Source organism: Arvicola amphibius, chromosome 10, assembly GCF_903992535.2.
Source record: "Arvicola amphibius chromosome 10, mArvAmp1.2, whole genome shotgun sequence".
Taxonomy (NCBI): domain Eukaryota; kingdom Metazoa; phylum Chordata; class Mammalia; order Rodentia; family Cricetidae; genus Arvicola; species Arvicola amphibius.
The window spans coordinates 35925579-35941882 of record NC_052056.1 but is presented as its reverse complement, the minus strand read 5'-3'; the positions used below and the strand labels follow the sequence as shown (position 1 = coordinate 35941882).

At 40.5% G+C, this 16304-nt stretch overlaps 1 protein-coding gene across 2 annotated transcripts in view; it reads right to left on the bottom strand.

Moving 5' to 3' along the window:
- Positions 1 to 16304, bottom strand: part of Crybg3 (crystallin beta-gamma domain containing 3) — a 119903-nt gene that overhangs the window by 65778 nt on the left and 37821 nt on the right. For both annotated transcript variants that reach the window (XM_038344795.1, XM_038344796.1), the window contains exons 3-7: positions 14192 to 14622; positions 3358 to 9550; positions 1930 to 1974; positions 1545 to 1660; positions 304 to 451 (exon numbers count right to left, since the gene is read on the bottom strand). In XM_038344795.1, the coding sequence (XP_038200723.1) occupies positions 304 to 451; positions 1545 to 1660; positions 1930 to 1974; positions 3358 to 9550; positions 14192 to 14622 (6933 nt within the window). The remainder of the gene's footprint in view (positions 1 to 303; positions 452 to 1544; positions 1661 to 1929; positions 1975 to 3357; positions 9551 to 14191; positions 14623 to 16304) is intronic.

Sequence of the window (16304 nt, the reverse complement as noted above, 5' to 3'; positions counted from 1 at the left end):
TATTTAAGTTAGAAAAAGATTTGGAATTACTACCTTTTTTCTCAAATATTCCTACAGTAATTATACCTAGCATTTTATTATTTTATCTATTATATATATATTAAGCTATCATTCAAAATTATTAAATTTTATAAATTTACTTTTTAAACTTTAAGTTATTTGCTTAAATATCTGATATGTATAAATTTAAATATGAAGATTAATACATTAGCACAAACTATTTCTTAGTGTTAGGCCACAGGACAACTTTACTATGTGATTAAAACCAAAATAAAAACAGTGGCAAATGAATGGCTGCATTACCTTTAAGACACGCTTGATAGAGCCCAGTACAAAGTTTCTTTCTGGGTGCTTCTTGTTCTGAAGAAGCCAATCCCGATTTAAGACCTTTTCCCCTTCTTCCAAAACACATTTCTGACCTTGGAAATAGGGCTTCTCATATAAAATCCAGCTGAGTAAACAGAAGCACAAAGGGCTGGTGAGCCGACATCACTAAGGAAGGGTACTGAATAGGTCACAGATCACTGTATGCATTTTTTAAAGCTAGGTTAGCTCCTGCTATTAGCATATAATGGTACTTTAGAAATAACAATACAGACTAACTTAAGTTTTAAAGTATCTGTACAAATTAGAAATGAAAATTCTGAAAATGGGAGGGGACTGGAGACGGCTCAGCTGTTAAGAGGACCTGTTGCTCTTGCAGAAGACCTGACCTCAGTTTCCAGAACCCACATGATGGGTCACAATCATACATAATTCCAGTAACACCCTCATCTGACCTCCACAGGCACCAGGCATGCATGTGGTGCACCTACATACATGTAGCCAAAGCACTCATTCATATGAAATGAAAAATATTAATTAAAATTTAAAACATTAAACGCTGTATTACGATAGAGACCTGAATATGTATTTATACAAACATACTTTAATATGTCACATACATAAAACCTTACATTTATATAAAAATAATTTAAGGACCCCAAGTTATGTTTCTGACTTAATTGTTCTATCACTGGGTACTATAGACATGAATCCATTTTCTTTCACAAAGACAACACTACACCACCTTGTTTACAGCCCACATACTGGCCCGGGCTAACCTAAACACTGGACACGGAAACTCTGGCTCCAGTATGTCCAAGGGGCAGTGTCCATAATAACAAAGGAGGCTGCCCATCAGTTTTCGACCACATTAGGAATTCAACTATACAAATGGCTCCATGTGGCCTTCACATTCCATAGCTTCCCACAACTCTGAACTCATTTCTTCAAAGCCATGTTTCATTCAACTTGTCTTGCAAAGTATTTAGATAATACTTCAATTGTAAAATAGCATTGATGGTATACAATCTACTGCATTAAGTACTAAAAATAGCCGATATAGCATGCCATAGCAAATAAAAGGCAAATAAAATAGCAAATAAAATAATAAAAACACTATTAATCTTTCAAATATTCTAGTAAATTGAGGGAATAGGACTTTAATAAATACCACAGAGGATAATTATAAGAAGCCATGGTTAATTCAAAAGGGTTCTTACCAGCCCCTTACAACTTTTATCAGTGCCCCATTCGGGAAAGACCATGTTGTAGCATCGGGAACATTACAGTAGACTTCTTGTTTATATTTACTTCCATGGAGATCATAGATAATCATCTGCAACATATAGCAAGTAGGTGGGCATAATGACTAGTTTTAAGAAGGCATAAAGAAGTTAAAAATGTCATAGAACATAAACAATAAACTTCCCTGCATGAGTAAAGCAGATGTTTTCAGTAATTATTGCAGATGTTAAATCCTAAGTTTAAAAAAAGATTAAAAACTCCCACTAAGTCCGTCAAAAGGATTTGTCTTCAATGCCACAAGCCAGAAAGCTACCAGAGTTTCAGCGTTTATATCAGCCCATAAGAGAACAACATGCTTACCTTCCCAGGCCTTGGGTTACACCTCAGAGTTTGTGCGTCAACATTCTGAAATAGTAAAAGTGGAACAACTAAGATACAGCTGGGGAAAAAAAAAATATATGTCTACATACAGAGTCCACATTCTCCACAGTCATAAACCCAATTTGTCACACATTGACTAGATAACCATGCCATGCGTACACGCTTCTATAGCCCAGGAAAACAAACTGGAAATATAGAAGAAATTAACATAATGTCCCTGCTTTCAAGAAATGCACAGCTCAGAAGGAACTAATAGATGATCAAACTCCAATAACAACTGAAAACACATTCGTGGCAGCAGCAGGGAGGGGATGGAGGAAGGCTGTGGGCTGGCGAGGCTCTCTTAAAAGAACGGGATTTTAAACAGTAAAAAACTGGAGTAAATAACTGTGAGAAATATTCCAGGAAGAGAGCCACCTTGATTGTTCCTTGGTGTGGAAGCGTGGAGAACAGTCAGGAGCGGGGAGACGGAGTGGAAAGCGCAGAAACCAGATTCTGTATCTGTGAAGAGGGACTGCTGTATTTGGTATGCGGCAGGCGCCAGAAAAGCCAAAATTTCATCTAATACCGTCCTTTACTTTTAAATCATCTTGTTTTGTGGGATAACTGCTCAGTATTCAACTATTACTAAGCTACTAAATTAGTTCAAAGTCAAGATAGAGGCCTTGAGGAGTCTCGAGAAAGTTCCACGGCATTGGCAATGCCAACAAAGAAAGCTCCATGCTCAAATAATATTCAAATAAACACATGAATGTTTCTAAGCCAAAAAAAAAAATTAACTGAAGTTGAAAGTATTTTTCAGTTATAATGTGGCTTTTTGTTTTTCTTATCAGGATGCTCGGCACCCTGCTTTGGGTGAAGGACATGACAAGGCAAAGAAGTAAAAGTGTTACTGAATAGAGATTTTCATGACATAAATAAGTTAAATGGGAAGTAGCAATATACAGTAATCTTAGAAACTCAATAAATCATCATTTCATTTACACTGAAATTATTAGCCAAAGACTGTGAAATCACTGGTTTCTCTAATATGGCCTTTACATTCTAAGCTATTTTGTTTTCCTGTTGTTAACAGATAACTAAAAGATATGCTATGACACACTTCAAAGAATATTCCTCAAGTTCTAAAACAACAAAATTTACTTCTCAAAGTACTGTGTGTGTGTAAAGTAAACCCCATCCTTGCATGCTAGGTGACCACTCTTGATCTTTTTCTTTTTTTTTGACACAGGGTCCCACTAAGATGCCAGGTTAGCCTAGAACTTGCAATTCTGTTGTCATAGCCTCCCAAACTTCCAGGCCTTCGCTACTGTGCTCCTCCTAACACACGGGTTTTTTTTAATAAACCTTCAGATAGTCTCACAACCGAGGCTTCTGCTTCACTAGTTAAAGATCACAGGAACTTACCTCTATATACGGACTCAATCTGCCTGCGTGGTCTTGGACGCGGAAGTACTTGGATACTGGCTCCTGAAAGACACCACCAAATCTGGTTCCTGCTTCTGAGGAATGCGTCCTGGAAGTCTGCAGATACTGATGATAGGCACTCTTCAGGGAAGAGTGCAGCTTGGAAGTCAGGTCTGACTTCTGCATAAGTGATGTCTTTTCTGGCCACAGGCCAAGCTGCAGATTGGAGGTGGTCGGTTCACTGGCCTCCACATAGGGCCTGGAGAGTCCAGGGCTTTCCCGGTCATCGTCAGGGTAAAAGGTGATGGAGGGATCTGCCAAGTCGAAGGTGACACGCTCCCTCCTTTCGGCTCTCCAACCCCTCCTGGAAGCTGCTGCTGCTTCCTCCTCATCGTCCTCAGCCACCTGTCTGTCATCTTCATCGAAATTCCTCTGTAAGCGTTCCGACACCGACTGGAGGAGGGACAGGACAGACGACGGCTGGTTTGCACTCTCCCTTGATTTTGTGGAGCCATGGTGACCAGGCGAGACCTCGCTGGACAGGACATCCTCCTGTGAGCTGTCATCCTCGTAAATGGGACTCAGGGCTAAGGGGTAAATTTTGTACCGTTTGGCTTCCACCGATAGGAACATTTCTGAATTGTCTCCATCAAATGCCTCGCCCATTTTACCTTCTTTTTCAAAGTGATGGACCAGATCAGTTCTGCTCTCAGACCTTTCACACGCGAGGCCAGACACGCTGTTGGAGGAAGTGTCAGGAAATAAGACAGACTGTGTCCCTCTTAATTCGGTGGGAGCATACTTCTCCTCCTCCTGAAGGGGCTCCTCGTACAAGATAGTGAAGGAGGAACTCTCTTGTTCGTCCTGAGGAATAAAGGCTAAATGCGACTCTTCCTTTTCATCGCTATAATCCAGATCTCTCCTCTTGTCATATACTGAAGTAACAGACTTTATTTTGTTGAACCTCACTACTGAGTCCTCCTCTCGAAAATCTGGCATTGCTAAGGCTGGGTAGCCCTCATAATCCTTACTTAATGTCGGTGACTCATAGCCTCTGAAATGCAAAGCAAGTCTGTCATGGTGCGGGATCAATCCCTCCTTTCTGTCAGCAGACCACTCTTCTCTTTCTTCAACACTCTTCTCCATGTATTCTTGCGGACCTTTTTCACTTCCAGCAACAGGAAGCATGACCTCCACTTGTGTAATGCTCACCTCTGGTGGTGTTCCATAGGTTTGCTCGATGGCTACCTCCACAGGCAACACTTCAGGGCTCTCAATGCTGCCACTAAAATCTTTCAGGGCTGTTACTTCCATTTCTATCTTAGAAGGTATGGACTCAGTTGTTCCATTTGACTGTTCAGTATCTCTTTGAGCTCTTTTCTCCAAAATATCCAAGGAAGAATGTATGATCTCGTGGAGTGTTTCTTTCATGTCTAACACAAATGGGACCATTACAGCATTTCTACAGACATCCTCAGCATCCTTTTGGTAAGTACTTTCCATTTCCGACATAGGTCTCTCTATCTTTCCACTAACCCCATCAGTGTCTTTTTGATAAGTGTTTCCCGCTGTGAACCTAACAGACATCCCTTCAGTGTTGTCAGAATCTCCTTCAGAGCCCTCTGGGTCACTACCTTCCATTTCCAATTCAACAGCTATCACATCAGTCTTTGCGACACCACTTTCGTCATCCTTTTGGTAAGTGTCTTCCATTCCTAAGGGATCCATTCCTTCAGCTTTTGAAGCAACCCCCTCACTATCTTTTTGGTAGGTGTTTTCCACCTCTGACAGAACAGATGCGACCCCTGCCTTTCCAACATCTCCTTCAGCATGTTTTTGGCAAATATTTTCCATCCCAATTGAAACAGGTGTTACCTCAGTCTTTACAATATCTCCCTCAGCATCTTTTTGATGGATATTTTTCATTTCTGACATAGCAGGCGTCACCTCAGGTTTGCCAATGTCCCCTTCGCTATCCATCTTATAAGCTTTTTCCATTCCCAAAGTGGCAGGTGGTTCCTCAGGTTTTTCAACATGTACCTGAGCATCCATTTGGTATAGGCCTCCCCTTGCAAGAATGTCAACCTCTGACTCAGTTTTTGCAATGTTCAAACCAGCATCCTTTTTACATGCTTTTTCTTTCTGTGACATAAGAGGGGCTGCTTCATGTTTCCTAATATTCAATTTAGCATCCCTTTTACTTGGCTTTCCTATCTCTAACATGGAAGGTATAAGCGTGATTTTCCCTACATTTACTTCATTGTCCTTTTTGTGTACTTTCCCCATATCTGACATTGCAAGGGGTGTGCTTTTGGTATGTCCTGGCAAACTTTTTTCAGATATGCATACAAGACTGTCAGACAAACTGTTTTTGGAGGTGCCAGGCGTGTGGACATCATCATTTGCAAATAGAGGCAAATTGGAATTTAATACAAGAGTTCTAGGATCTTCTGTTGCCATTTTGTGATTATCCACACACTCTGTTTCTGCTGCCTTTTTACGGTCCTCACTGACAAATAAAGGTGGCTTCACTTCATCATCTAACCTTGTATGGAACATGTCTTCAGCTTGTAAAACAGTCTCTGATTTCTGCAAAGGTGTATTATCAGACTGTTCAGCTCTGCTCCCAAAACCTGGGGACTGCTGCTGATAAGGAACAATCTCTCTTCCTTTAATTGACTCAGTGCCACTTACTAAGTTACTTGTGGAAGAGAATTTACCTAATAGTTTATTTTCACTAATTTCACACGTGCTTTGATTTGCTGCCTGTTCTGATACCAAGAACTCCCTAATGATACCAGGCGGTTTAACGCCACCACTGTTCAGAATCTTTGAAGTGTTAGACGGAGGTTCAGACACCCGGATATCTTCGGTATCACTGAAAGCATCAGTCAGATTTTCTTTGACTGCACAAATAACCTCATCAACTAATTCCCTGGTCTGTTCTTCTAACAAACAAGAGATATTCCCTCTATCGAAATCAAAAAGGAGACTTGTCTCACCAACTGCAGGTGAAACACTGTCCTCCTCCTCTTCTTTGACCTCTGACATATTTTCCACACTTCTCTCTTCCAAACACTCTTTCAGTTGGATGCCCGCTAATGTCGCTTCTGATGGGCTATCTTCTTTCACAGCACCTGGGTTCATTCCATCATCTTTGGCTGGATGCTCCTGGCAGGTACCAACCGTGTATTTGGATTTCAGTTCTTCTACTGGGTTCATTCCATCATCTTTGGCTGGATGCTCCTGGCAGGTACCAACCGTGTATTTGGATTTCAGTTCTTCCCTGACAGAACTCAAAATCTCCTCAACCAATGTATCAGCTTTTGAGAGTAAACCACTTTTGAGTAAAAGTTGGCCATGTGCTCTTCTCCTTGCTTCTGTCTGGTCAGCAGATGCTTCAGAACACTGCTGGCATGAGCTGTTAACTGACACCGGCGCCCCAGCAACTGTTCCCATCTCTGTCTTCATGGCATTGTCAAAGCAGTCAGTGGCTGGGAAATCAAGAGATACCTTCCTAGTCTGAGTCCCCAAATAGCCCTGACATGGCGTCGCTTTTGCCCCTTTTGGGCTAGACGTCTCTAATTCCAAGTCAGCACTCTTAGGGCCCAGAGGGTCAGTAACAGAAGCACCTTCATATGTGGGATTTACAGTAACTTTTAAAGAATCAAAATGACTTGGGGGACCATGAGAACCTATAGCTGCGCTATCTCCTTTACAGTGACAAGACGAAGATGGAATATGAGCACCAGCAGTATGGACGGAAGAGTCTTCTCTGGGAGAGGAGGCTTTCCCTTCTGACCCTAGCAGAGAGGGCACATTGACTGAGCTAGGGTCCTCGGATGTAAACCCACTTTTCTCCAAACAGGCATCAGAACCCAGAAAAGATGAATATACCTGTGTGTTGTCAGTTTCTTGGAACTTTGGAGAAATATTATCTGAACTCAGTTCTTCCATTTCAGAGACACTAGAACTCTTTTTAGTCGTACAAGAGGCTAAAGATGAACTCATTATGCACATGCTAGCTTTACAGTTCTGTGCCATGTGCCTCGTGCATTCCTCCTCTGGACCAAGAGGTACAATCCCAAGCTGACTGCTTTTGAGAAGAGATGCAGGATTATCTAGGGTGTCTATCTCTGTTTCTTGTGCACTGTGTTGTTGAGAAGCAGGAGAAATTCCAGCCTGGTGATTCTCTTTAAAGCCACCACCTAAACACATTTCTGTCATCTCCTTGTGATCCACTGATTGACCATTTTTGTCCTTTTTAATCACCTTAGAATTTAATTCTGATAAGACAGTCTCAGCTAGCTCATCTGCAACTATTAACTGAGAAATAGAAAGTTCATCCTGAGAAATGTCTCTGGGTTTTGCTTGAGAGACAGACAGCTTGGACAAGGCTTTCCCTTTTCCAGAATGTGATGCAACAGGGAAGCTGCTCTGAGCATCAACCTCTCCTTGAAGCATCATTTTAACAGCTTGGGTTTCCAAGGAAAGAGAATCAGACTTCTCTGTGGGGCTACTTGCTTTAGTGTTTGAGGACATTAACCCTGCCTTCTTATGACCATGAGACAAAACAGAATTGTAATCCTCAGAGACACCTCCATGCTCAAAGTCTATCAGATCTACCCCAGCTAAATGAGTGCCAATGGTTTCAGGACCTAAAGGAAACTGGCATTTTTCACTATCAGGAAGAGTTTCCTTGGACTCAAGGATGATAGATGCATGTCCAAGGTGAAGGGAAGGAGTCTCCCTGTCTGCAGCCTCAGAATGATTTCCTACATCTTGACACTCACTAGGATGAGAGAAAATGTGTCCCTGTCCAGCTTCATTGGATAGAGATCGCTCACTCTTTACGCCAGGGAAATCCAACTTGCAGAGTATGTCGAGTCCAGAAGCAAAGGTGGACGGTGAGGCACTGCAATCAGATGTTTTACAGTCAAGGTTAAGAAGTGTCTCAGCACCAGGGAAAAGTTGAGCATTTTGTGGATTCTCTGCATGGAAAGGAGATTCTGAAACAGGATTTCTATTTAGTTCAAAATTCACGTTAGGTGCTGTCTCACTTTCTACGTTTGCTATAACTGCTGAGTCATTGATGTATTTCACAGAACCAAGATCCTCTTGATTTTTTCCCATACTGTGAATTTTGCCATGTACTTCCAAACCAAGCCTTTTGGCTTCTGTTTTACACAGTGGCTCAGTATTTTTGGGTAAGGACTCAATTCCATCTTCTGGAGCTCTTTGATGACTTAAAGTTGTGGGCTCACCCCCAGAGGCACCTTCCGTTTCTTGCATGATTTCTGAAACCCCATTTTTCTGTGATTCTTGTGCAGGTAACCTCTTTCCTTCATTAACAAGCTCTGAGTCTGTCACAGCATGTCCCTGGAGAGCAGCAATGCTGGTGTGATTGACATTCTTTCTTGATGGGTTATCTGCGGCTGGCTTGTCAAAACACTGACTCTCTGGCGACCGTACATCTTCATGCCTAATTGATTTATTTGGACTTGACAAATTTGTACTTTCCACTTTGGTAGTGACACTCCCATCAGATTTACTACAAGAGAAATCAGAAACAGCAGGTCTCTGAGGCTCAACATGTTCCTCTCTTGGCACTGACACCCCATCGCTCATCACAGAGCTGTTTTCTCTCCACGTATTTTCTGTTGCAGTTTTTCTCTGAAATTCTGGACAAGGGAGTTGGCTGCTTCTGCTTCCTATAAACAATGATGAACATACCAAACTCCTCTCAGGCTGTGAGTCACCTTCCCTAACAACATAGCTGGGGTTAGACACTGAAGAAGAGGAGGCCCGACTTCTCCCAGAGCCTCCACGGCTATTTTTATCTAAAATAGTCTCAGATGAAGCACTATTCTGCAATGCTGGGTTATTTTCCAGACGGCTTTCTATGTTGAGATTTATTTGGCTGTAGCTAGAGACTTCTAATGGACCTCCAAGCAAACAGTCTTTTGTGGCTACCTCTTTGCTGGCTGACGACAATGGGGCCGTCACTGGGTCCATTCTATTTCTAGAGCCTGTATGTGTGTGTGTGCTGGAGTCAGAGCTCTCGTCTTCTCTGTCTAAGTGATTCACAGTTTCCAACACAGTCTGCTGCTTCAAGTACTTCCTGATTTGTGTGGGGCCTCGATATGTTGCATATGTTACCGAAGGCCTCTCGGGTTTACCAACAGTGTCTCTTCTGTGAAAAGAAACAGCATAGGTATCAAGCGAAATATCTGTGAAGTATATATCCTTCAAATAATATATCTTCTGTAACAAGTTTTAGAGAATGTTCTAGGAATTTTAATTAAAGTTTACTTGTTTTATTAAAAATAGTAAAAATCTGACAAACAGCATGTAATTATCATACCACGTGAACTCCTCAGAACTGTTCCTTCTTAGCTCACTTCATATAGATTTCTAATTGTGGGTAATAGAAAGAACACAGAATGACAAATCATGGCTGGGGTTCTTCTTCTGATCCCCAAACACCCTACCCTAAGGTAGAACACTGACTGTGCTTTGTGCTGGTACCATTAAACTTACATATTACTGATTTCTCTAGCAAATCAGAATATCAGGGCAAGTGCCTATGCCTTTAATTTTTCATGTGAATTTGAATGGCAACTTTTAAGTGCACAAGCTGGAGAAGTTTTAGCTAGGAGCAAGATGTGTCACTCATAGTTAACATGGAATAGGCATTAACTCAATCATAATAGAATTCCTAATGATTTCTTCTCATATTGAGTTTTTCAAATATCCCACTTGCGGTAAGTGCTTGGGTGAATGCAGACCTGGAGTTCTAGAAGGACTGGAGAGCCGACTGCAGCAGAAAGTTCCTGATGCTTTCACCATCAAGCTTGCTGTGAAGAACCTACCTATGAAGCTCCCGGAGAGGCGGGGCAGCTTCGCAGCCCTGTATGAACACCATTCCTACTCCCTTAGTTTTATCGTGAAAGGGAAAGTAACCTCAATCCTAAGCTCTAAGGATGGAGCTCAAAAATTACCTCCACCCAAACTAAACCCTTCTACTAAGAAGGATAAATATTTAGGCTCTGACTTCTCAGTTCCCTCCCAATTCACAGACCACAACATTTACCACATTAAGTTACAGAGAGCTAAGGAGTTTTTCCCGACTATTCTATTAACGAGCTGAGGGAACATATATTTACCATCATCGGCTCGGCACAGTTAAATACTTTACGAAAGAGCTAGAAAATAGCATCTATGCAATGCCTTGTGTGAATTAATATATGGCTGATAATTATTCTAAACATAAAGCAATCTACTTCAGGCTGTCTTCTTTATCATTTACTTTTGATTTTATGTGTATGTGTGTGTGTGCCTGTGTATGTATGTATGTATGTATGTATGTATGTATGTATGTATGTATGTGCTTCTGAACGTACACACGTGTGCCATGTGAATGCAGGTGCCTGTGAACAGCAGAGAATGGCATCAAATCCTCCAGAACTAGAGGTACTGGTGTTTGTAAACCACCTGACCTGGGTGCTAGGAACTGAACCTGGATCCTCTTCAAGAGCGGCAAATGCTCTCAACTACTGAGCCATTTCGCCAGCCTTCCATATCTTGATTCTTAAAGGGTGATATTAAAGTGTTTAAGTTCTGAACTTATGTTATAATGTAGGGTCCTAAATATAAGGATCAATGGTGGAAATATTCGCTATGTGACTTTTTCAGGTAATGCCTAGCATGATCTAAAACATTATTATAGAATCCATACGAAATGTGGAAAATCGAGTTAGTTTTCCAATACCTTTAAAAACACAGTTCATCTCGACTTTTATAGCAATGTTAAGAAAGTGAGATTTATCACAATAATAAAGCCAAGTACCTCTCCTCCAGCATTTAAAAACTTCAGCACATATCTTAAATTTTATATCTCTTACATATATCTTAAATTTTAGCTGAACTTGTTTATTTCACCTCATATAAATGCTGGCTCCTGAAAATCTTACCATGCCGTAAGTATAGACAAGAAAAAAAGTCTGTTCCATTCATTTGTTTTATTGTTCATTATCAATTAACCAAACTAGGTCCTTGCAATAGTGGCTTTTAGCTACAGTATGAGTTTCAGACTATATCAAAGAATTGGAAAACAAAGCCTCACTTTGGATAAGGCAGGCTTTCTAAGAAAATTTAAGAAGACATAAACAGGGGCTGTAGGTGTGGCACAGTGATCAAGAGCCCTTGTTGCTCTTGCAGGGGACCCAGGTTCAATTCACTGCACACACGTGGCAGCTCACAAACACCCTTACTCCAGCTCCAAAGTATCTAACAACCTCTTTGAACTCTGCAGGCCCAGGCAGGCACACAGTGTACTGCACAGACATACATGCAGACAAAATAGTCAAACTCAAAATTTCACATTTGAATATTCATACAGATTATTCAAAATATTCATAAAGTGAAAACAGACAAAAGTAGTGTTACTGGCAAATCCCATATCAGCATGTATAAATTTTTTTTTTTTAGAAAATACAAGAACCTTTCAGAAAAACATGCTGAAATCCAGATGTTGGAATAACTATCAGTTCCTATGATGCTTTTTTTCAAAGTTATGTTCCTTAAAACTATATTATATGATTATAAAACTACATATTCTTAAAACCTATGCTCAGTAGATGACAACTTTTCTTCCAAAATAGGACCCAGATCCAGAAATGATTAAAGGAATATACATGATTCCAGTGAAAGAGAAAATAGGAAGCAGAGCATTATTTGCCATGCAGAATAAATATAGATAACTTATAACCAGCTTTGGCTGAACTAGATCTCAAAGCAGTTTGTCCTGCACAATAATTATAATCTTCCTATAGCAATGCCTTGTATAGTTCTGGAGTATTGAGAGAGGAATCGGTGTTATACTTTTATATTTTTAGGACTTTCTGCATAATTTCAACTATGATGAATTTAATGTTTTGGCTTAAAGTTCTAACCAGATAATCTTCTGCAGCACCCTGGATGGAAATACTACATAGTTGTAACCCAAGTGTGCACTCATTATATAAAGCAATTACCATATTTAAAACATTGAACATCAAAGTCGCAAGCCCGGCTTGATGCATTATAATTAGTTGCTTCAGTTCTGAGTAACTATGCTGCCATGATTTAAAGAATCAGTCAGCCAGCACTGTCTAGTCTCTACACTGTTTCATAGGTCACAGCAGAATCAATATAACTGAATGATAAAAACATAAAATGTCCTATTTTTCATTATTTTTATATAAAATAGAGCTGCTAAAAAGATGTGACTATCTGGGCATGGTGGCACACACTCCTAGCATTTGAGAGTCGGAGACAGGCCTAACTCTGAGTTTGAGACCAGCCTGGTCTACAGAGCCAGGGCTAAATAATAAATAGACTCTTGTCTCAGAAGAACAAAAACAAAACCTAAAGGGTCTGTCTTTCACAAGCTGAACAGAGAAAAAAGAATTTCATACGTGTAATTATGCAGCTGATTTTTTATCCAAAATGATAAATGATCCCCAAATTATAGGAATAAAGTAAAGTATTAAGAGATTACACGTATTTACCAAAACAGGCAGAGATGCCCAAGACACTAGCACATCATGGGAATGTTTACTCAGCCTCTAAAGGCTGGGACAGTGATCTACTACAGTATGGATAAACTTGATACACCTGCTATTTCAGCCACAGAGGTATCATTTATCACAAAAAAGTCTAGCAGACTGCAAAAAACAATTAGGCTTTTAGAAAACGTGTTTAATAACTCACTTCGGAAAAACATGACAAAGCTATTCTTTAAACAATATTTACTTCCTTTCAAAGGAAATAGTTAAGCATATTCTCTTCCATGATAGGGAAGGCTTTTAACTGTTCTGTGTAAAGGAAAGCAATATAACTAACAAAGTTGGTTTTTTGAAAAGAGCTACTTGACAAAATAGCTTTTCATGATGACTGTGAACCTGTGAAAACCATAAAAATGATAAAAAAAAATTAACCAACATGAACCCACAGGAACTGCCTCTGCTCCTCAGTATGCCCTTCCATTTATCAGGATAGCTGCTTAAAGCATTACTCTAGCCAACAGAAGAGATTCTTTATCAAGGAGGAAAGAAAAGGTCTAATGTATTAGACACAGTCATGACAATATGGGAGATGGAAAATTCTCTGTCTAGTATATTTGAATATAAAAAAAAGCAAGTTTATACCTGTTATTTAATCAAAAGAAGAACAAGGGTATTGAAATGCTCCTTGAATTCATAAAAACCTCTACTTTGGTAGAGCTGTGAAAGAATTTCATAAATCCAGTTTCACAGAGAGAGCTACTTCCTTGATTTATTTTTAACCCCTTTACTTGGATTCCATCAAAAAGAACGAGGAGGATGAACAAAAGAAATAGAAAGGAAGAAGGAAGAAAGGGAGGAAGAAAGGAAGGGCAGGAAAGGAGGAGGGAGGAGGAAAGGAGAGAGAGAGAGAGAGAGAGAGAGAGAGAGAGAGAGAGAGAGAGAGAGGAGAGAGAGACTGAAGTCATGGGAATACAAATCTCAACCCAAGCTCCTCAGAGGCATGTGCAGAGCACCCTGCCTGTCCTGACACAGTAGCACTTCCCAGTTGGAAACACTCACAGCAAGAAAACCTTGAATTTAAGACAATTCTTCCACTAATATAAATTTAGCACTAATAAGGTGTTAGCAGCCCACTAAAGAGGCACAAAAGCAAGGGACATTTAGAGAATATACACAACGATGTCATCTGGGATCTGGCAGAAGAAATAGTAGAGAACACCTTTTCCAAGTCCTCCAGTAAATGAGGATTACCACCCAGGCTCATAAAGTTAGGTCCAAAAACTTACTTCAGCGTATTAGTGGTTTCCTGTTCGCTGTCCTGCGTTGTATCCAAAGAAAAGGCATCAGACAGTTCTGAGGAGTTAGACTCCTGCTCATCCACAGGAAGTACCTGAATCCTCACAGGGCTGCTGGCAATCTCCTTCTCCCTCTGGATCCCCTCATCAGGAGGGCCACTAGGAGTCTGTGGGCCTTTCTCAGATTTATCCTGGTCATCTTTGAAAGAAGACTGTTTAACTTCCCCAAGAGATGACTTTCCTGAGATATTGAATAAGTTCCCAAGAAACTGAAAAAAGCTTTCTTTTGGCTGTCGTTCACTTTCTCCCGTTTTGACCTCTGACATGGAATTAGAAAGGTCATTTGGCTTTGAGTGGTCATCCAGCATTGGAAGACTGGCAGGCTGCTCTGCATGGTTCCTTCTGTCCTCACCTTGGGAAATCTGAAAACAAGATAAATTGCCATCGTCATTTACAAAATAACAGACTAACTGATGCTAGTGTATGACAGAGGCCAGGGACACACATGTGACCAAACCCTAGGCTTGTTTCTTCATGCTGTTTATAACCTTCTTAGATCAGAGTCAGAGCAGATTAAACAAAGCTGCATATTAACATCACAAAGGGAGACATATAGCACTCCAACACCCCAAACAGGAGTAACCAGTCTAGGTTTGGAAGAGGTGACAGAAGCCTCTCGAAGGAAGGGAACACGTGAAAAGAACTTAAAAGTTGACTAAGTAATGTCTGTCTCTGTCTCTGCCTCTCTCTGTGTGTCTAGTGAGGCATTAGCTTTGAAGGAGTTTATGATAAGTGGAAATTAATCAGGATTCAACCCGGAGAAGAGTGAGCATGCAGAGAAGGGACAGATCATGGCAAAGCTTACAGGTGCTTAAATATGCCCTTTGCCACTATAGAGCTACCAGGTAGTGCTTCAAACAGAGTAATTAGACAAATAAACCCACCCTGACGTTATCATTTTAGCATGATATTAATTCATGATACTGTTGTATTATGCAAAACTGTTCCCCTAGATGGTAAAGGCCGACTGAGACCCTTCATGGTAAAACAGTAAGTCCTGATAGGGAATTACATGCAAAAGGAGTACTTTAGGCATTCTTTGAAGATACTGAGCATCTTCAGAGGCATTTTACCTGCTCAAAATTCAACTGTCAGTAAAGCACATAATCATTCATGTGACCTGTTCAAGCTAAGATTAAACCAGGAGCGCCCAGAATGTGTTGGCATTTCACCTCACATTCTTCCAGGCTTCCAAAAAGCTTTAGGCAAATGTGCCAACTCACCCTGTCTTCCAAACATGCTTGCTCACATAGCTGCATACCTGGAAATGGAATGCACGCCCAAAAAGTATCTTTCACTCATGGTGCTCAAGAGTCCTCATAAAAAGAAAACTCAAGTGTGAGTCAGGAAAAGATCAAGCTTCAAGGTAAAACCACCCTAGGGGACTGCAGGCTCACACAACAAAGTTTTGTAAGAAGCTGGTCTTCAAGACAGCAAAGCTACTGTGATGATTTATGTCATCTGTTCACCTCAGACCACGTTCTAATCCAGGTCCAAAACAGATTAAAAGGGAATTTTATTAATCACTTAGCAAATATACTGGAAGGCATTGAAAATAATGTTAAAAACATGATGATGAGCAAAATGATTTCAAGTCAGTATTTTAAGTCGATGGTCACCTTAGAAGTAAGATTGCATTTTTTTTTTCATAAGAGTTATGTCAAGTTAGGACTAGATATAACTTGTATGCCTCTACTGTTGGAGTACACCAGACTTCCAGAGTTTTACAAGGCTCATCTTCTACTGTTTTCCTCTGCGATTTGAGCCCACATACCATACTCACCCTGTGGATCCATACAGCCTGGGCTGTTAGGTCAATGGAGCCCTCACTTCAACTGCCTCATAATTTAGCAAAAGACATGATGCTAGTTCATTCACACGTATCAAAAAGACACATTTTTGTCCTTTGACTACTTCATTTAATTCATTCTACTTTTTGAGCAGGCTATTTCTTCCTGTAATCTTTGCTGGAACTAGCATGAAGGACTGCCCTTCACTTGTAGCCACTTGAAGAACGTGAGCTATGGGCCGCTGAGTATCAGTA